The 22,496-nt window shown below is 32.5% G+C and overlaps 1 protein-coding gene across 1 annotated transcript; it reads right to left on the bottom strand.

The window, feature by feature from the left end:
- Window positions 1–1,373: 1,373 nt before the first annotated feature.
- On the bottom strand, window positions 1,374–17,986 carry LOC110102754 (26S proteasome regulatory subunit 4 homolog B). The gene is made up of 7 exons (XM_020831213.2): window positions 17,400–17,986; window positions 13,641–13,886; window positions 11,995–12,164; window positions 11,689–11,905; window positions 11,260–11,400; window positions 6,226–6,342; window positions 1,374–1,622 (listed from the first exon to the last, which is right to left on the bottom strand). The coding sequence occupies exons 1-6, from the start codon at window positions 17,877–17,879 to the stop codon at window positions 6,259–6,261; spliced, it is 1,338 nt and encodes a 445-aa protein (XP_020686872.1). The 5' UTR covers window positions 17,880–17,986; the 3' UTR covers window positions 1,374–1,622; window positions 6,226–6,258.
- Between the last annotated feature and the right edge of the window lie 4,510 nt (window positions 17,987–22,496).

Below are 22,496 nucleotides of genomic sequence, written 5' to 3'. Positions count from 1 at the left end.
AATGAACTTTTGAGAATGAATAGAAATATTTCTATGATGATTTAAATTATAGAATTTTTGTTAGACTATTTAATACTTATTGATGATTATAGATAGCTCTGCTGGTTAATGGTTTAATGGATTAAAAGAATAATTTTTCCAAGTTACATCTTAGGGCGTCACAGGGTACCCATACCCACACCCACCCACATACCCACCCATACCCAATGGGTATGGATGGGTATGGGTACACCCATGGCCTTATGGGTGAGTATGCGTGAGTACTCATCATCGAGAAATAAATTGATTTACATTGTTGATCATCATATATCTTCTATTACTGCAATCCTCACTATATAGTGTACATCACTTAACCACACTACGAATACAGTAAATTCTAATATGCGACTTAAAAGTTGGAATCAAAACAAAGGACAACAAGCCTAAAGGCCATTAGTCCCTGGCAGACTGCATTCAAAAAGCATGAAAATGGATGTATATATGTGGTTACGGAATCCTAGAAGGGCGTTGGTGGGCGAAGCCCGTCCGAGTAAAGCATGAATACCCAATGAGTACCCAACCAGCACCTCATGTAGGAACCTGTCTCCTCTCTTTTCCCTCTCTTCTTCTTCTTTTCTCGTTTCTTTTCTTTCACGATGAGGCAATTAAATATTGTACTGAGGGGGATAATAGTTTAGGCAGTGAGAGATATTTATATTATATTATATGCTTTTTAGTGTTAGGCACCATGGCACCACAAACCGCAATACTTCTGCGCTGCATGATGAATAATAATTATTTTATAACAGAAAGCAAGGCGTCGCTATGTTCTCAATCTTAATGCTGTAGCTTTTCAATATAGACTTTCATATTTTCAAATAAATTCATTTTATTAAATTTTATGTTATTACAGCATATAGAGCTAAGGGCCTCACGAAAAAATAAATAATTTATTAACAAATAGTTTGAAGTTAATGATCTCATTAACAAGGCTGAGACATTTCCCTTTGGTCAACTTGTCCCGTGCTTACTTGTTATTCTATGGGGCCTTGATACATTAGTTTTTACTAATGATGTTTTTTGATAATAAGAATAAAATTTATTCCATTTTAGTTTTTACTAATGATGTTTGATGATAATAAGAATAAATAAAAAAATCTCAAACAAATCCTTAAGAAGGTTACCTTGACTAGTCCTGCCTAATCTTATCCATTAAGAATTTGGCAATCATGCAAGTAAAGAGATATTATACTACTCAAAGTGACAAAGTCACATATAAAGTTAATGGTGTAATTAAAACAAAATACTATACAATTTAACACTAATGATCTAATTGTGTCATCATTAGAGGCGATGGTAATGATAAGAAACCGCAGTGATTAGAGAGCTATGCATTTAAGTCGAAAATAAACATATCATTAATTTATGGGACTGTAAAAGATAACATGGCAAGCAATGCCTTTACAACAAGAGAGTGATTGTTAAATTCTAAACAACAACGGAGAATAAAAATAGCAGTCATGACTTATAAAGCCCAGAATGCAGGATTCCAAAAGCAAAGCTTCAAATCATTAATTTATGTCTTAGGTGTTCTTCTGAGTATAGAAACATGTTGGGGAATTTGGCATCTGCTCAGTTAGAACCTGCAGTAACAGACTGATAATTAGTGAAGAAAAAATCAAAATACTTTAAAGGAACAATGCATATCTGCCCGAAGCATCAGGCTGTTGATTTAAGCTTCTCAAACGGCTTTCTTATTGCTTCTTAAAGCAACTTTCTAGTACAAATTAAGAAATTGTACTAGGAAGCTGCTTTAAGAAAGTCATCCCAAACGAAGCCTTAAGCTTCGTTTGGGGTGACTTTCTTTCTGCTTCTTAAAGCAGTTTTCTAGTATAATTTTTTTAATTTTTGTACTAGAAAGCTGCTTTATGAAGCATTAAGAAAGCTGTCCCAAACGAAGCCTTAGACTTCATTTGAGACGGCTTTCTTGCTGCTTTCTAAAGCATTTAGTACAAAAATTCTTAAATTAAATTTTTTGTACTGAAAACTGCTTTTGAAATCATTAATAAAGCTGTCACAAATAAAACATTAGTAGATAGAAAAAGGAGAAAATGATTGGAGGCACTGATGACATTAGATGTTAGATATAACATCAACAAGTTCAGAGTTTTGTTATGAAAATGGAAATAAGACATGTTCCATCCCAATAAGACATTAGGATACACAAGTTTGGACAGGCTATATTAAAGGCTATACCGCATCAAGTACTACATTAAGATCTAAAGAAAGGTCAAAAGCTCCAATAAAACCCAAGGTTATAGAGATGGCCGCATTTGTTTCAAGGGAAACTACACAGCTTTTAGATGTGTCAGAAACCGCATGGATGATCAGGCTATTTTAGAATTAGAAAAAAAATTGGATGCCACATATTTGAATGATGAAGCTATTCTCATAATTAAAGGATGATATCCCTACTTCCTAAAAGATTGCATCTTTTGTCTAGTATTTTTTAATGTTAAGTTATTGTTATTTGTTAGAATATTTATGCTAGCATATTAGAAATTCTTATTTTTCCCATACTTGAGTAATGAATGCTCGTTCTCTTCTCATAACAAGTCTTCTGCATCCTCCTTAGCCACATCAGTTGGCCCTAAACACACTAAGGCTTCATTTGGGACAATTTTTTTATTGCTTATTGAAGTAACTTTATAGTATAAAAATTAAAATTTTTGTACTAGAAAGCTGCTTCAAGAAGCAGTAAAAAATGTTGAAAACCTCCAAAGATGCGAATCCAAGCTTCCCAACCCCTCAGAACTCATGAGTTCCATTCCACCATGTAAATGATAAACTGAAGATCAAATAAGCCATAAAATTGATCTCCTGATGCACCAAACAGCTTCTAAAAACCTTAATTAGCCTACTGAAAATCAAACAACCAAATTCTAATGAAGCTTTCAGTCCTTCACTTTAATGTGAATCATCTAGTTGTGCATGCCCAAAAAAGGGCCGACAATAGAGGAGACTGGAGCACAAGAGATACTGAAATAAATCATATATATTAAAGAAGAAGAAGAACTTGAAGGTCTTAAATAAATCCTTTTGTATAACTTCTATAGATAACACCTTTGTTTTGCATCTATTCCTTTCTAAACTTCCCACCATATTAATTATATATGTTAATCATAAAGGTGCAAGTCAAGGCCCAAACCATTTCAATTCATTTTCCCCTACTTTGAATACACAATAGGTACTACTCACACAAACACTCCTATATAATCATTTATCAATATGTCCTAAATTTTGCCACAAAACCCTATTAATATTTAATTTTTTCCCAACCAACTTGATTATCGATGGCTTCTTTATTAACACACTAGAAACCATTTAAAATAATCAATCTAAATGTGCAAAAAAATTACTTTTTAAGTCATCCTGATAATTCCTATTAGATAATACTCTTAAGTCACTTCTTCATTATAATCATGTAACCTTACTTCTATCAAGTTATATACTTGTCTATATCACTATTATTGTGCACATTAATCTAAGATATTTAAACATACCACACCTAAGTATCATATAATTTTTCGGTGATAGTTTTCAAATTTACTCCAGCTAAAATTACATATTATATATAATTGATCTTTATTTTACTAATACTAAGTATTGTATATGCTATTTTGTTTTCTTCCAGGACATTTACGATGTGATCCAAGCTACAAAAACTCAAAAACCATGAGTTCTATCACCAACAAATTCCTAAACCAAGCTCCAGATAAATCCTTACAACCCTGTAAAATGTTCACATGATGAGCCTTCGAATACAAATCAATACAAATTCATATTGCATCATAAACCATAGAGAAAGACAGAGAATGCTTTGGAGAACAGACAAAGATAGCATATTCAAGTGATAAAAGGTTCCTCTGTTAGACCGGTCCATACGGGACCTGCTCAGGCGGACAGAGGCGGAAGAGTTTCACCTCCCTGTACACGTCGACCGAACTGCAAATCCCAACAAAGATATTTAGGAAGCATTTTTGAGGGAGTTAGGAGGGAAATTTGAATGTAGGGACTATTTAGAGATTTTCTTTTGGATCGTATGTATTAAATAGTTTATTTTCCTAGGGTTAAGGCATATTGAATTTGGCTGGAATTTGAGATCTTTTAGTTTATTTGGGCTCTAGCGGCATCTAGAGATTTGAGAGAGATAGATCCTCCTCTCGAATAGAGGATCAATTGTATCTTAGTTTTTCCATCTGTATCTTCGATTATTGCAATAAAAACTACTGTTTTTTTTTTCTTATTTTCGTTGAGTTCTGAAGAGTTTTTCTAATGTAGAACAACATGAACATGTGATACTATTAACTTTGAAATTACATGCTTATGAATGAGCAATAACAATTATTCAACTTCCTACGGTTTAAACAAAAGATTGGAAACAATAAGTCAATGATTAAGCTTAGGCAATCGATTACAAGATAATGTTAGGAGCACAAAATAATCAAATCAAATCAGACTTTGCTTAACATGGGGCTTTCAAGGAAATCCCTTGATTAACATATAGATTAATCACTATTAAGATCCCTCACACATGCTCATAATAAGGGCTAGGCAGGGAAGCTTTCCTAATGTCAATGATGCCACAATCGAGTTAGAAGATAAAAAGGTTTGGAAGAGAGTTCACTTTCGTCAAGCTTCTTAACTTGATGTAGAACTTCGTCAAGCTTCTGAACTTTGCTCCAATATTCTTCATGATTCGGGCGATGATCGCTTGTGGGTTCGCTTTGAAGTAAACATTCATTGCAATCGTCGAGGGATTAAAGTGCTCGAAGGGTTTGAATGTGGTCGACCGAGGGAAGAGGATTCACATCCCCTTCTTAGGTGGATACATCAAGCGAATGAGCCCAAGTGTAGAGGGGAAGGTGGAGGTTATGGCCGGCCCTAGAGCACTATTCAATTCCTTATTTGGGTGTTGAATAAGGAAGGGCAGCCAATAGAGAATTTTTGACTTTAAATTTTAGCAATTATTAAATTCCTGTAATTGAATTCTTGTCTAGGTGGTATGCCAAATAAGGTAAGAGTGTAAGACTTAAGTGGGATTGCAATAGGAATTAATGGTTTCTTTAAGTGGATGAGAAATTGGGGGAGAATCGAATTTGAAACTCCCAAAAGGAGAGAGGGAAAGGGGGCGGCACCTTGATGGAGGGATTGATTGGGTTTCCCAATTGGCAAAGTTTTAATTATGGAAATATGGGAGGGGGCAGCTAGCTTCAATTGGGTAGAGGATTTGAGAGTTTTAATGACATTGCCAATCATAGAATATTAATTAGGGAAAAAAGAAATCATGGCAATTATCTATTTGAATTTAAATTAACATGATTGGAGGGCTTTCCTCTTATAACTCATTTTATTTAAGGAAAGGAAGTTCAAATTCAAATAAATTCAAATATGCATTTAAATGACTTTACAAATTTGGAATGAGATAAATTAGGGAAGTTGTAATTACTTGGTTGAAACTCTGAATCCAAGGGGAGGGATGTTGGGACCGACGGCTAGGGAGGGAGATGGTTGGCCAGCAGTTGGATGGGGGGGAGGGGGGATAGGGTTCGGCCAATGGAGGAAAAGGAAGGAGGGGGCGGTGGCTAGGAGGAAGAAGGAGATGTAGTGAAGAAGATTGACCGCGAGCCCGGACGTTTTCTGAGACTGATGGGTGATGCTTTGCCCTCACCTAGGGACTTCAAACTCTCCAAGAATTCTCACAAGAACTCTTAGAACTCACCAAGAGACAAAGTGAAGGAAATTTTCTTTATCATGATCATCATCCCCTCCGAAGAGGAGAGGCCTATAAATAGCTAAAATACAATTATACGTCTAATGAAAAAAGTGCCCCCTATAAGCCTACTCCCTCAAGTGAGGTTAAAAACGGAAAAGATACATAAATAAATCAAATACAACTAAAATCTCAAAAATAAAGTAGTCCAATCATAGCCATAGATCTTCGGCCCATTCTTTGATAAACTTTCCACGATCGAATGTCCTTATCATTTTCTCACTATTTTTCCGAAATTGATAGTAATTACTTTAAATCTTCAATTATTTCCTATCATCCTCACATCTCATCTCTTTTGAATTACTTTAACATAAACAGAACGCGCAAAATACAAAAAAAAAAAAACTAACATGATCAAACTTGTAAGCTGTTCATTGGATGTGTTTAAGAATACTGTAAAAGACAAGACATACTGAAGAAGTCCTTTCGTAAAGGACAGAATTTTATCACATATAAAGTCCCTCCGGTATGCCTTCCTTCTTCTTAAACATAACCTTCTCCTTTGCCTTCTTAAAGTCTACTTGAGTTACCTGAAGCAAGCAACAGTGAACAAATATATCAGCGTCAAATGTTCAAGTGGGAATATTAAAAAAAAAAAAGTGATGTGATGCAAAAGGGGAGTTACACAAGAATTTAAAACGAGAATTAAATGTTAGCTCCTCGAATTATTTGATCATGCATCAAAGTCAAGTAGATCATAAGTAATTCGCGATGTTTAATTTGCTAGGCAAGAAAATACAACAGAAACTACGAAAATAAAAGCACAATATGAAAACTGATGGTACAAGTAAAATCAAAAAATAAAGGCTAGCGATCATGGTCGTCGATCTCCGTGGTCGTCTCTGATAGACGCGCCGAAATCTCCTATCGATGACCTCATCAAAAAGTTCAAGTAGGTGGATTATCGAAAATATTTAAATGAAAACTCGAGTAAAAAGTTTTAGCAATTAAATCCGCAACATGAACAAAAGCTAATTTTCATAATCAACATTGTTTCTCTCAATAAACATGCTAAACATCGCATTAATATGGATGAGGAAAGACAGCCAAAATACTAGTAGTTGCAACAAAAAATGGCACAACATAAGTACAGTACCTTAATAACCAGACCCAAAGTTAAATTTAAAACACAAAATTCTGACCCAAATCAAATACTAGCAACTATGCTATGTTCGCAAAAAACGATGAGCCATAAGTCAGATTTCATAAATTTGAAATTACATGGTTAAAGCTAATATTTAGACAACCCAAAATAGTATTGCACATAAGGGCAAAAAAAAAACTAACTCCAAAAAATTTTCATCTCATTCATGGGTAATAATTCTTAAAGGTTGCATATTATTCAAAACTTGTAAGCCACTAACAAAATTCTCTTTTACAATAATTAAGCTGATGTTATCACGGCTAAAATAAGTAATAAATTTAGAACAATAGGAAAAAAATGAATAAGAGAAAAGTAAATAGTATAAAAATTGTACAAATTATGTGAATTTTAATGAAAATGGGATTAACAATTATGCTATAGATTTAGGTATCTTGGATCTATTAAAATAGAAGAATAGAAATATAAGTGAGACTATAACTATATAGAGTAAATATTAAGGGGTTAAAACGAAGAAGATCCTTTGGATTTATATGCAATGAAAAAAATTTTGATGAGTCTTTAAGATAAATTTTGGCAGAAGTGTTCCATCATAAGAAAATAATAACAAGTGGCAAAAATGAGAAGTAGAAGTAAAACTAGGAAGAATAAATTGAGAAATGAATACATAATACTCTAAAAGAGATGTACCTATTTAGAATAAGGCATCAAAAAATAGATGCAGATGATTTAGGCATGTACAATAACGGCCAGAAGATGAACAAATTAAACAATTCAAAAAATTGACATGGAAGAATTAAGACGGATAAGGGCTAAATAGAACGTAACATATCTAAAAGTTTTGCAAAATAAAGTCAGCACCTAGTGTAAAATTAACTTGAATGAGTGAATAAGGATAATTCCTAGCAAGCCCCAAGAAATTTGAATAAGATCAATACTGTTGTAGAAAGAATTCACCCTATATTTGAACGATAAAGAAAAGTTGTTTTACATCACACATCTAAAACATGCTATGTACTTTTTAAAATGTCATTGCATTGTAGTTAAGTTTTTTGAAGTTTTAAGATGAAGCGATTATTGAAGGAAGAATGAAGCGTCACCTCCTTTTAAAAACCCCTTCAAAACGCATGTCCTCAACCAGGCATGCATACATATTTTAAGCAAGGAGTAGCAACTCGAAAAGATCAATGCTAAAAATCTACAAAAAATGGTGTTTCATGAATATAACACGCGAGCAAATGAATAGGTTTTTTAATTCACCCTCAGATCTAAGAATTAACACCTCCAAACTTAAGGGAACCTCCAAGAATAAGCAAAACAAAAAAAAGAATATGTTATGAAGCCTAAAAAGGATTCAACAGATAACAGTGGTTAGAACTCAATTGAGTTTGTGAGTCAATGGGATGCATTCCATAAGAAAACATTTTTTTCATTATTATTAATATCACTTCCCAAGTAATATCATTTTATATTTCTAAAAAGAAATTGACTCAGCATTATTGATAAAATATGTATAGCATCAAAATCTTACCTAACATATTTCACATTCAATATTGATAGCAAAAATAACTAATATCAAAATAAATAAATTACTATAGGCTTCATCAATTAAAGGTGCCTTGCCTATAACTCAAAAGTGGATTTTTATCTTGAATCAAAGTTGAATTATAATAAATCAGCATCAAATCGGGCTAACTAATCAAATGGAAATGTAAATGGCTTAACATATAAATGCAAGTCTAACAACATGTGTATCGCATTTTAGTATGCATGCTTGAAAAAAACTTTAATTTGTATGCATGAACCTAGCATTTGGACATCAATGTATTATGGATGTATTAATAGAAGTATGTATGCAAGATAATAAACCTTTTATGGTCAAAACAAATAAAATATTGAACCTTTTTTTTGGCCTTTATCAGAATTAATAAATTAGATTCAAAATGAATGAATACATTATTGAGTCAACTAATAACTAGGATAGCTAGGCCTAGCTCAAACTGAGATTGAACCAAAAAACTTAGAGATGATCATGAGTCTATGATGGAAACACTCAAGATTGGATCAGTTATAGGTACAATCATTATTAGCCTAACCCCAACTATTCCGGAGTGGACTAATTAATCCTACTATACATTCATTTTTAAGCCTAATCCCAATTATTTGAAACCATCTTTATTAATCATTCTTTTACATTCATTTTTATTGTATTAAATGAGATGTGAAGTCTAATTGAAATGTCTTTTTATGCAACTCCTATTCACTAATTCTCAATATCTATCTTTTTCATACAACTTCAACCTCTCATTGTATAAGTCTAAACCACCAAAGTCTATTCTGAACTACTCTTTCATCAATATTTACTACTCCCACCATCTCTTTAATTTTGCCAACAAACCATCCCAGCCTTCTCATTTCTGCCACCTCAAGTAATTAGTGACTTGTTGTGTTACAACATTGAATCGATAAAGCATGAAGAGTCAAGTTAAAATGTCATAAAATTTACCTTGAAATATAAAATAATGTTTTACAATATGATTTCCTCGTATCTTAAAGGAGCTGGTGTTTAGCTATCATTAGAATTTATAAATACAATATACCAATGGATTCCAACTTTTTGGGTTCTCAAATTATGAGATTGAAGCTGCAATTCAAATCATGAAAACATGCTCTTCAATAAAGGGAAAGGCTTCTAACATAAAACCCATGCCATGGATGTGAAGGCATGTGCATTGAATATGCCATGTTATCAATATGAAATTTTTAATTTAAATCTTACCTCACAAGGAAATGAAAGTTACGATGAAATTCTCAAAAAATATTTGAATTTTTTTTATCAACGCTAATAGTAAAGTTTTCTCCCTAACACAAAATGACAAAACTAGTAGAGTGTCATATAACCCAACAAAGATAAAGATGAACTTCTCTTTCTCTCTAACACAAAATGACAAAACTAGTGAAGTGTCACATAACCCCAATAGCCATATAAATTACAACCCCGAAGCCCAAAGTTAATGGACCCATTAGTGGGGTGATTTAAACTCCATGTAACTTACAAAAACTTCCTTTAATTTATAGCTCATCCTCATCCAAATTTTATAGCATAGTATATACAAACTATACAACTGAAGATATGCTTTACACATGAGCACTCATGTTTGTGTGTATGAGCACACATCTGGTGAGAGTGTTGTTAAAAGTGCACTTTAGAAGTGAAGCAAAACGATGTGTTGTTTGGGCGCATCACGCCTATAAAGCAGAAAGCTTATACCAAAGTGTGCGTGCTAAATCGCTATGCATCGAACATCGTTATGCTCGAGTCTAACTCAAAATAAAAACTTGTTTCATGTCACGGTTTGCTTCAACATCTGCCACAACAATAAAGCGTTAACATTCGCTTATCCTTATGCTCTTTGGATTTTCATTCTTTCCCACTAGCACTAATCACCTCTTAGTGGTTCTCAAAATGCACTCACGCCCATTAGTTTTTCTATATACTTCTCATTAGTCCTTATTATTGGCATTAGTAACTTCGTACTAACAAGCTTCTTCTCTCGCCCATTTGTTTTTTTATATGCTTCTAATTGGTTCTTTTTATTGGGCGTTAGAAACTTCTTACTAACAAGCTTCTTGCCGAAAACGCTTATTGATCTCTCATCATTACATTGACTCGCACTTCACATTGTCTCTGCCTCTAGATCTCTAGTTGTTCACTCAATCTCATGAATATTCTTTCGTCAATTCATTATTTATAAATTTTAAAAAAAGAAAAATTTGACTTTCTAATAGCAAAAAAAATTATTGTTATTGAACTCACCAATGTATTTCTTGAAAATTTTTACCTAAAGTGGTTCAAATTTAGCTAATCAACAAATTGTTGTAAGCACATAATATATGCACATATTATATGTTATTCATTAATGCACTATTTAAAAAAAGCATTGTTTCAGTTGGAAATAAAAAGAATCCCTTCTGATCCCATTGCACATAACGGTTTGAAAATACCACACCCAGAGCGCATATGGGGATACACAAACGCACTCACAAAGAAGCTAATGGCCCTCTTGTAGAAAGAGGCATCAACCTGACCTTGGAAACATCAAAGAGCAATTGTTGTTCCGACTCCAAACACCAACAACTACGATTTGTCACGAGCAAGGGCATTATTGTTTATCTAATAACTTCCATTATAAATGATACATATATACATACATTGCTACATGCATATACATACAATCCTTGTGCTTTGCATATAGATGTGGTTTCTAAGATAAGATAACTTTAGAAGAGGCACTTAAATTTTTTTACAAAACACAGCCATAGATAACCAAAAAATTTACCATACCTTCATTCTGCGTTCCCTCAGAGCAAGCAACCCAGCTTCAGTGCAGATGGCCTTAATATCAGCTCCAGAAAACTCATCCTTTGTCATCACAAATTCTTCCAAATTGACATCATCAGCTAGAGTCATCCTCGAAGTATGTATCTACATATGCAAAGAGATAACAGTAAACAAGAGCAAACCAAAGCATCTACCAGAAACTATCATTCAAATACATTTGCTTGACTGTGAGATTGCATGAGTGTCGGTGTGTGTGCACACATGTGCAACGTGCTGTTGGGTATCCATATGAAACCAATCTGCATTCCGGGGTTTTATCATTTATAACTGGATAAATACAAAAATGATAATCTATAACAATAAATTTAATCTTCCAATTGGATGACTTATGAAGACCTAATGTACTATAATAAAACAAAAGCCCACTTATACCTGAAAAATCCGTCGCCTTGTTTTAATATCAGGAAGGGGAAATTCAATCTTCCTATCAATGCGTCCAGGTCGAAGCAAGGCAGGATCCAGACTTTCAATTCTGTTTGTGGCAAGAATAACCTTGACATCCCCCCTTGAGTCAAAACCATCTAACTGATTCAACAATTCCAACATGGTTCTTTGTATCTCACGTTCTCCCCCTGAATGAGCATCATATCTAAACAAAAGCCATACCAAAAGCATTGATGATCAATTCAATATATGGTTGATAATGTTTAAGCATCTTCAGAAACTCTCACATAGTACCTTTTAGTGCCAACAGCATCTATCTCATCAATAAACACTATTGATGGAGAAAGATCATCAGCTACTCTAAAGAGTTCCCTGACTAATTTTGGGCCATCACCTAAATATTTCTGAATCAATTCGCTTCCAACAACACGAAGAAATGTTGCAGAGGTTGAGTTGGCCACAGCCTGGAGAAAAAACATATAACTGTTACACAAGGTGTCATGAAAATTAAAAAAATAATAATGCTACTAGATCATTACAACATGATACTAATGCTCAACTGCATTAAAAGTAATGCTTTAGCGGTTCAAAAATTCCCAAATTCAAGGTGTCGCAGAAACAAAAAAACAAATATGGATTAGGATAACCTTTAAAAAGCATATATGTAAAAATCTACAGGTATAAAGGTATATCTGGGCAGTCAGCCAGTCACTCAAGTGGAAAAAAAAATCAGAGAAAATTTAAAAAAAAAATTATAGAATAGTAACTCGCCAAATATTAAAATTTTGAGTACAAAGACAGATTGAGATTATAAATTTCAGGAAATTAAAAAAAAAAAAAAGCAAATCACCTGTGTAATATCATGTTTAGTGCACAGAAAGAGAACCATGAATTAAACAATCAAATTATAATATTTACTCTAGAGATTGTACCTCATCAGGCACTAGGTATGGCAAAAAACCTCACTGTTCGTCTTCAGTTCATGAATGAGATCAAATTCGACCCATTTTTATAAGAGCATTTACTTCACAAACTGACAGGTCTTCAACTCAATGTAGCTCAATTATGCTTACGTGTGCATAAAAATATGCACACAATATTATATACATGCATATATTTGTCGCAATATATACAACAACAATAAAATCAAGCCTGTGGCAATATATACACTCTATAATTTATATAAGGCTTTTAAGTAGCCTCGGTGTTCACTAATAATCACACTCTACTATTTATATAAGACTTTTAAATGGCCTCCGTCTTCATGAATAGCCACATTTAGCTCAATAAATAAAACAGTCTGTAACATGTGGGAATAAAACTTTCTATTAAACTACCCATAATAGATGGAATTTAATTCTTTCTTTAGGTAAAGATGGCATTTTAAATATTTTTATCTAATAAAACTTTAGCTGCAAAAAGTTGTCCTGTTGGATAATATTCATTTGCATTCATTAATCCATGACATTCGGATGTGCAGTGACTATATAATCATAAAACACTCTCAAGTTTCAATGATTTCCATTTGCTAATAAATAAGAAAATGTTCACTTTTTATATGAAAATTGTCAAGTTCATGTACTTTATTGACTCAACAAGAAATATACTAATGAATGCTCCTCCACACCCAGGTATCGAGGTGTTTTGAGCTGTTCCCACCATTCCCACACACAAACAGTTTTTGTAGAAGGCTTCCACGCCCACATTGCTAGAAGAGCATTAAAATATTAATATGTTACCAACAGGATATTATAAATCAAGCCAACCCTCCAAGCGTCATCATTTACCTGACAGGTAGACATGGATGAATATTGCAAAGAAATATAATTAGAAAGAATTTTTTTTAAGTTTGTATGGAAAATATGTGCAGGAATTAACTTTTAAATATTTGAAATACACCAAGAAAAGTCACTTAGAAGTTATTCTGGCAAATAACTAACTTTGGCAAGTAAGGTTTTCCCAGTTCCAGGCTCTCCATAGAGTATGACTCCCTTGGGCGGTTTAATACCAATGTCTTCATACAGCTCAGGGTGGGTTAGAGGAAGTTCAACTGCTTCTTTAATTTCTTGAATTTGAGCATCCAGACCACCAATATCAGCATAAGATTCTAATGGAGCTTTCTCTACTTTCATCACTGAAACCATAGGATCAACTTCATCTTGCAATAGTCCAACAACAGAAAGGACCTACAAAATACTCAAAATAAACAACACTCACCCATAAGAAGTATAAAGTAAATTCAATCAATCTAAATTTCTCAAAGAAGCACAGGGCACATAAAAAGAAAATGATAAGGCGGGAAAATTTGACAAAATACGTGCAAATCACTATAAGTACATAAACTGATGCTCAATGGCTAATATTGCATTGAACACTGGCAACAATTGTCACATGCCATCACTAAATTAAGGCTTTTTTTCTAAAAGCCACCTAGTTACGAAAATAGATTGAACAGTAAAAATAATAATAATGTCATGTCATAAAACTAAACTTTTTGGGCAGTACTCGAATAAGTGTTCTTTAGCAAATGCATAAAAAATAAAAACATATGAACATGGTCTGCTAATCAAATTAAATCATCATGAAACCATCTCTCAGAAAAGTTTTAAGTGCATGTTGATGAAGTTCAAAGTCCCACAAATTCTTTTCAACACCATTCATAAGTCAAAACCACTCATATTGATGGGATTTGCAATTTGCAAAAAGCCTGACTCAGATTTTCAGTTATGAATTGGGGAATGGGAGTGAGACCTTGGTGTTGACAAATAGAAAAGCCTGAAGTGATAAGAAGCAACATCCACGTTTTATTTTTGCTCTATAAGGTTTGGAGTGCGGTCAAATTAAAAGCTCAATGAAGTTTACATTCCCATCCCGAAAAGTACAACGTCATTTACTATCTAATAATTATTTACAATTAAAACAAACAATAAAACTATCATCCATTTCCCAACCAAAAAAAAATGTGTACCTCATTCTCGTGATTCAAGTCTATCTCTCCAGCTTCAATCTCATTCAATAATAACAAACCACAAACCCATTCTCAACTAAGACAAATAAACATATCACATATATGCTAAGCAAAATTGGCCATTATGCTCTTGATGAAATCCATGGCAATTGCAATTCAGGAAGGTCATGAACTTCAATAGTTGACCAAAAATGAAAAAGCATGTACACCAAGCAAATCCTTCTTTTCCAACAACAAAATAAACAGTAAGGAATTTTAACCACTCTTACCACAACTACTCTTACCCAAATTACATTTATCAAAACAACTTCACCAGCTAGTTTCCAGAGACACCCACGCCCAGCATATTCTGCTTTAACCATAAACAAGTTACTGCAGGCTAAGGCAGATGGTAGTCCCACCTTGCTTCCTTTAGTTGACCCTTCTATTGCAATTCAATTGCTTGTGATTCAAAATTATTGTGCAACAAGTCAATAGAAGCAACACTATATTATATATTTGATAATAAGCAAAGATTCAAAATATTTATCCTCCAATGGATCCATCCTCTGCGAGTTTGGAAGAAAAAATGGAACAAAACCATTATGTTAGACTGCAATGTGAGAAATAGGGAAGCTTCGAGCAAAGGCAAAGTTTTTATTCTGTTTTCCTATCAAGTGATGATCAAATGCCCAAACCGTATCTATCATTCTGTAGTAAAACCTTTCATTTATAATAACCAACGATCCTTTAGTCATAATCGCCTCAATAGTGATAGCTACACTTGCTTTCCCTTATACTTTCATTGGAACAACTGTCCACAATTCCAAGATTGATCTATTTAAATGATATATTCTAATATTCATATTATTCTATTAATACCCCATATCCCCCAATAGGGAAATAGACAATAACCTTCCTAGAAGACTCTTCAAACTTATAAATTGAGTACACAATTTTCATTCAAAAGCGTGGTATAAATTTAGCTAGGAAGGTTCCATTCTACAGTTCAATATATGAGCATAGCAAAGGGTTGGTTTGGACCTGTGTGGCATTTATCCAAACACAAAATATATTGGAATGTTTATGTAGTTATTTGTTGTCACTGTGTGTTAGGAGTGCTTCACAAAGTCAGAATACAAACTGGAGCTAGCTATATATGCTCAGCATTCTGCCGAAGGATTTCAATATAAATGTTGAAAAACCTGTCAGCAAGTACCATCACAAAGCCATCTGCAACACATTAGCCTAATGACAACCACATTGGAAGACTAGTTGTAGATTGACTCATTGACTATCATAAAAACCCAAATATAATGCTTAGTCAAGCTTGTCGTAATTGGGAAATGCATGGGCAGAGAAAAGACAGAAAAAACATGAACTGTTGCAAAATGAAAGTAATATAAAATGCTATGTTGATTTTCATGGATAAGGTGCAAATTAATTAAAGAACCAGCATGTTAATGCATTCCTTTTGGTTTCTACTTTCTAAAGAGGAAATTTTTGAATAAATTGTTCAATGCTTTGCCTATAATTTGCTTTGAGAAAAGATGATTTTGGAAAAAAAATAATACAAAATGTAGCTGAAAAAGAAGTTTTCTAAGGTTATTATAACAAAAGCAAACAGCCTAAGTCATATCAAACAAAGATTATATTATTTAATTAAACCTGTGGATATCACAACAGCAGAAGAGTTCCTAAGCTATTTCCTTGATACAAACTTTTTCCAATAAAATACATCAGCTAGAAAAAATATATAACATAAATAATGATAACTCTCAAAAGCCAAAACAAACTACTTGGGTTTATGAAAAGCCCGTTCTTCAAATTATAACTATGAGACTCATCTAAAGTTCTGATCCAGAGGAAAATTTTGAATAAGTATGGCTTAGATCGCCTAGCTTAACTACTTTCATCAGTTACAACTTCCACTTAGGCATCTTAGGCACACTAAAAATCTCCACAAAGACTGATTGCCCATTCAAACAGTTATTTCAGTGATAAAAACTTTTTGAACAAAGAGACAACATTACAGAACGTCTAGTATTCATCATAACCATTATAATTATCCAAACAAGATGAGTTGTCTTTATCAATTATTCCACCACATTAACTAGAATTGAAAGCACGTGATATACTAACCCTAGTGTATGTGAATCTATTTAAACAACCTCCAGTCATTCAAACTTTGCTCTAACCTCTTATCTTCTATATTTCTTGTACACTTACGTTATGTAGCAATCTTATTGGTGTATCTTGTACCATCCTTTGTATATGGCTAAAACGCTTAAATTTACTTCTCACTGAGTTGAATACCGTAGGCACTCCTTTCATTTCATTAATAAAATCATTTCTCGCTGTTACCATTCCGAGATTACCAACACATCCAGTTTGGCATCACCATTCAAGTACTACTAAACCAAGCTGCTAATAACTCTTTCAACAGCCAACACAATTATCCATAACCTAACTGGTGCTACTAAATCCACGTTCAAATTCATTTTAGTCCTTCGAATATCCTCCTGTTTCAAGCACTTCGCCGATTTAATTACCAAGCTTCAGGCCCATTATTTAAATGCACAAACACAACTTTCCATCTGAACAGATTCCAAATTGATTGATTTCATCGTAGTACTGCGTAAAACCACAAATCCAATCTTCCATATCTATGAAAATCCATCATCAGCCTTTATTTATAAGGAAATCTATGGCACATCCTTAAAGCAGAGGATCGACAGAACAAGATACTCACCTTATTGTGCATGAGGATCGCACACCCAGGTTCCAGCTGATCCTTGTCCACAAACGATAGAATGCTCACGTAGTACTCGGGTCCAACCGAGGAAGATACTATCGCATGATTCTCGTCAATGAGCTCCTCGAGGTTTCCCACGCTCATGGGAGATCCACGGAGATCATCAACCTTGGACCGGTCCTCCTCGTTCTTGTCCTCGTGGGGCTTGAGGCGCTCCTGGTTGGCGACAAACTCCTCCTCCATTAAGAGATAGTCCTTTATTCGCTCGAGCTTAAGAAGGCGAAGTTTGCATTTAGTCAGCGGCGCCACCGTAGGTAGCCGCGCCGCGGCCTCAGGCCCTTTCTGCTTGCGTTGCTTCCGTCCGACTCGGGAAGGAGGTGCTGCAGGCTCGAACTTTTTGTCCTTCTTGTCGCCATCGTGCTTTCGATCGCCGGGAAGGCCTTGCCTGCTCAATCCACCGGGGGTTCCCTGTCCCATGACTCTTGCCTAGGGTTTTCGGTACGGTGTGGGAAAAAAAAAAGAGGGTCAGGAAAGGTCTTAACCTCCGTTGTAAACCGAGGCGTTTAATAAAAAGGCTAGACAAATTGGCTACCTAAACATCCCACGTTTGGGGCTTTTATAGAAATTATATATCTATATATTATAAAAAAAAACTATTTTTATTTGTTTTCCATATTAAGGCCTCGTTTGAGGCGGCTTAATTTTGTTTATTCTGTTTCTAAAAGTCAAAATTATTTTTGAATTTCTATTTATTTATTTCTAAATATGTTTTTTACTAACTTTTTTTTTTATTATTTTCAAAAGCTTTATAGCATTAACGTCTTCATTATAAACCCTAATTCTTTCGAACAAAATTTTTAAAACTATCTTTTACAAAACGCATCGAGTAACCAAAACAAACCTAAATCTAACATTTAATTTTAATTAATTTTAATTTTTCAAAACAAATTTAAACTTTTCATTTCAATTATTATAATCAATTTATTAATTTCAAGTATGTTCTATTAATAACCGATTAACATTTAAATTTTATACTTTTAATTTAATTAAATCTTCATGTGCCTTTATGATTAACAGCCGGAAAAATGGTACATATTGAAATTGGGTTCTTCAATCAAGGAACGACCATCCTCCAAGTTTTGCACCATTTGATGTTGAGTTTTCGGGTGTCGAATCTCCGTGTGAAGTCTTTTATTTTGTGCTAAGAAAGTTTTCATTTTGGCTGATATTCTACAAACTTTTGTTTTGTCGTAGTAAATCTTTTTGTCTTAATTCCAGCATTTCTTATATGATAGCCAAAGTCATGTTTGTTTTTTAGCCGAATTCTTCAAAGTGAGCTATATTTCTAATAGGAGTGACAAAAAGATAAAAAAAATGAAAAATCAATGATATAAAAGCTTTGGAAAATAATTTAATAAAATTTTCTAAACATGAATACTTTTTTAAGCATATGATTTGCAATTTTACTATAAATCACTGTCACAATGATCAACCGGTTGTGATTGAAGATCAAAATAATACTAAGGTTTGATTAATGTAGTTACTTTGTGCTACTTATGCACACAAGTTTTTGGATTTATGAATAAGCAACATTTCTTGCTTGGCATTGGTAAAATGTAGAGGATGACTAATTCTTTCTCTTATGAATATGTATTAGCTCAAGGAACAATAATTGAATTTGATTTGCTCATTAGAATTTATAGAAAATGTAGGTGTTGCATCTATTGAAAATAAGATGATAGATAACTTGAAATAATTTGAACATGTATTGAGAAGAATATAAGAAGCTCTTGAAAAGAGGGGTGTAATAATAAAGGTGAAATGATAAGGTGCTTAGGAGAGTTAGAGGATCAAGCCAAAGCTAACATGTCTATAAGCATCAAATGAATTTAGGTAAACTATGTGTAACTTCATTGAAGAAATTAATAATGTAAAGGAGTTTATAAATCCATTCCCTTATTAGGGGAATGATTAATAGTGATGGGAAAGTTAGCCAATATTCTATTTGTGTTATAAATCTGAATTATAATGCATACATTTTAACTATTACATTTGTGGTGAAAATGAACTTTCAATCAATCATTTATTTAATATTTTTTCATAAATACTTTGAAAATTGTGTGACTATGACCGTTTTATTTTTCAGGATGTATTTTCTTAGTGATTTAAGCAATATATATATATGATAGGAGGAGAGAGCTTATTATTGATGCATGATGTCAATCCTAACTTTAAGGTTGCAAACTGATTGATAGCAATTCCTTTTGATTCACATTGCTTTCTTTTGACTAAATAATTATGTAGAAAATAAGAAAAATTAATTGCATGAGCATAAGTATATGTATATTTATGTGTCTCATGCACGTGCAGTTGAAATATGGCACCATTATTTATATTTAGTTGTTTGGAATATATTTTAATGTTTAAGAACCAATAAATAAATATGATAGATTTATCTCATCTATAATATTAAACATATTGTACTTCATCTATACCATATATATGGATTCAATGTTTCTTGAATTGCACAAGTATTTAGCTTCTGGTCACTTTTAAATGTGTTTGTTTTGCTTTTTCAAATATTTTATGTATTCTAATTTTGATTTGTGCTACAAAATTTGTCAAAAGCTCTATACCATATGTATGACCATAGTGTTGACTTTATTTCAACATATTAAATTTTAATTCATGTTGATGAACAAGTGCAAAATTTGTCCTAACCATTCATCTCATGACATTTATATTCGATGTTAATTCCTATGTGAGGTTTTAATTTTTTTTTTACCATTCAATTGTTGATGTTATTGATATATTGTTTGTTTAGATGAAGAAAACTTTTATTTGTTTCTTTATAAGTAATTATATGTATTGAAAGGCATTACCATTCGTTATAATTCATTTGAGGTTTATTATTATGTTTATTAATTGATTGTGTTTGGCACGAACAAAATAATCTGAAGAGTAATCTTGAAAACTATGAAGGAAACCAATATCTATTTTAAAGTGGTTATATATATTGTTTGTTGTTAACATGCATCATTTTGCATTTGTGATCAACTGTTACTTCAATATGTTAATTGGATTATGAGGCTTGATTGACTCGGTTCTTTGCTCCTAATTTATCTCTATCCTCATTGATGAGGTTGTTGCTTGCATTGTTTGGTTGTATTTTCTTTGAAGGGTTTATGGTTTCTAATATACATGATTATGTGGTGGCTGTATTGAATTATGTTTAATTCTAAAGGTAATTGTGGAGAAGGCTGAGAGAACTGAAATAACAAACATTGAAAAGAAGTCCTTATTGTGCTCATTAACGTGTTTTTGGATTTCTATTTTTATTGGGAATAGTGAGAGTAAATTGCATTTACAAATCTTCACCACCAATCAATGGGCTTTAGATCTTTTCAATGTTTTTTTTTTAATTTCGCGCATCAATTATTTACAAAATTGCAAAAATGCTTGTGTAACAGAGTACAACATGCATATATTCTTATAAAAACAAAAGTTGCTAAATAACATGATTGTTCTATCCATGATCTTGTATAGTTATGAATGAAAACCACAAATCTTTTATATTTGCATGTCCTTAAATATGTTACATGCTATTAGCTTCTAATCAATTTATCAAATGCCAAAAAAGTTGAGATTTTTCCTCTTGTGGGAATGTATAAATTAAAATATAGCAATTTTTTTTTTCTTTTTTTTTTCTTGAGAAGCATCAAATCATTTATATAAGTTTGACTTCCTTGTTGATGTCTTGCAATTCTATTGGAGTGGATTAAAGCCTATAATATGTATATATGATAATTATTCTTATTGTACTGATTAGTTACTAATTCGAAATCAATAAAAAAAATGTTAGGGCATTGTGATGGAGTTTGCATGAGGATGAGTTGTCAAACTTTTAGATTTACATCGATATTTGTGGAGCTCATGTATATTATTAATATCTCCATAAATCCAAGACATCCTAATTTTTTTCTTTAAAATATGTTAATTTAACCAAACAATGTTTCCTATTTGATATGCTGATATTTTGATCCTGCAAACCTAACAATAGGGCAATTTGTTTACGTGATTCATATGAGAATCAAATTTAGTGCAGAGAAGGCCATTTTTATATTTGTCAATAATGTGCTTCCATCAACAGATTTTTGACTTCCTCTATAAGAAATTTTAAGTTTGTTTTAGTTTAAAGGTATCAATGCATTTTTGTTTTATTGTTTATTTATTTTATATGATTTTTCCTGATTTTGTTATGTCAAAATATATGAAGGAAAGAAAGATGAAGATGGATTTCTTCATCACATACATCGGAGAGTACATTTTGCCTTCTCACCTCCAACCTTAATTAGATTTCCAATAGAAATTCAAAATTCATTTCAGATGCTTTCTTGTCTTGCCACAATTAATAAGTTGTATAGTTGGTTTTTGTAAATGATTTAATGGGATCGTCTATTTGGATGTTGATATAGTACTGTTTGAGTTTCACAAAATGATCATTGATATTGTATGTCATAAATTTATAGTAAAATTTATTATATCATTTTTTATTTTAAAATTTTTTATTAACCTGTACCATGTGCACGTGCATTTATACTAGTATATATAAATAATCAATCATTGAAAGTTCTATATTTTTTCTTGTCAATTTTTAAAATTCTATTTTTATTGATATTGAATTTATATATTTATATCACATTATTTAAAATAATAATAATATTTATAGAAGACTACAATGTTAGTGTACATGAGATGAAAATTCAACTTAATTGCATGGAGCAAATTCTTAGATGTTAAGGTGATTACAAGGATTCATATTTTTTTATAATGATAAATCAATTAATGATTACTTTGAATCTAATGTTGGGACGAGCATATCATAATAATTCAAAGATATAAGTTAATATGATGAGAAATATGATTAATTATTAGGATCATAAAATAATTGGTAAACTAACACAACATTCAATGCCAAATATGAATGATGGTTCCCAAAAAGATGTAATCAAACTCCATATTTCTCTAAATCATACAAATAAGTTGGTGGATGTTTGGTTCATTCAAACTAAAGTGCGTGTGGGTTTTGGAATT

This window comes from Dendrobium catenatum, unplaced genomic scaffold, assembly GCF_001605985.2.
Source record: "Dendrobium catenatum unplaced genomic scaffold, ASM160598v2 fragScaff_scaffold_621, whole genome shotgun sequence".
NCBI classification, from domain to species: domain Eukaryota; kingdom Viridiplantae; phylum Streptophyta; class Magnoliopsida; order Asparagales; family Orchidaceae; genus Dendrobium; species Dendrobium catenatum.
The sequence above is the reverse complement of the archived record's forward strand: the minus strand, read 5'-3'. Positions and strand labels throughout refer to the sequence as shown.

Bases quoted from the DNA above. Each gene is read 5' to 3' on its own strand.
- LOC110102754 (XM_020831213.2), bottom strand. From the start codon at position 17,879: ATGGGACAGGGAACCCCCGGTGGATTGAGCAGGCAAGGCCTTCCCGGC. The intron at 13,887-17,399 runs GTGAGTATCTTG...AGTATTTTGTAG, and splicing joins CGATCCTCATGCACAATAAG to GTCCTTTCTGTTGTTGGACT. The intron at 11,906-11,994 runs GTACTATGTGAG...GCTTTTGTTTAG, and splicing joins GATGCTGTTGGCACTAAAAG to ATATGATGCTCATTCAGGGG.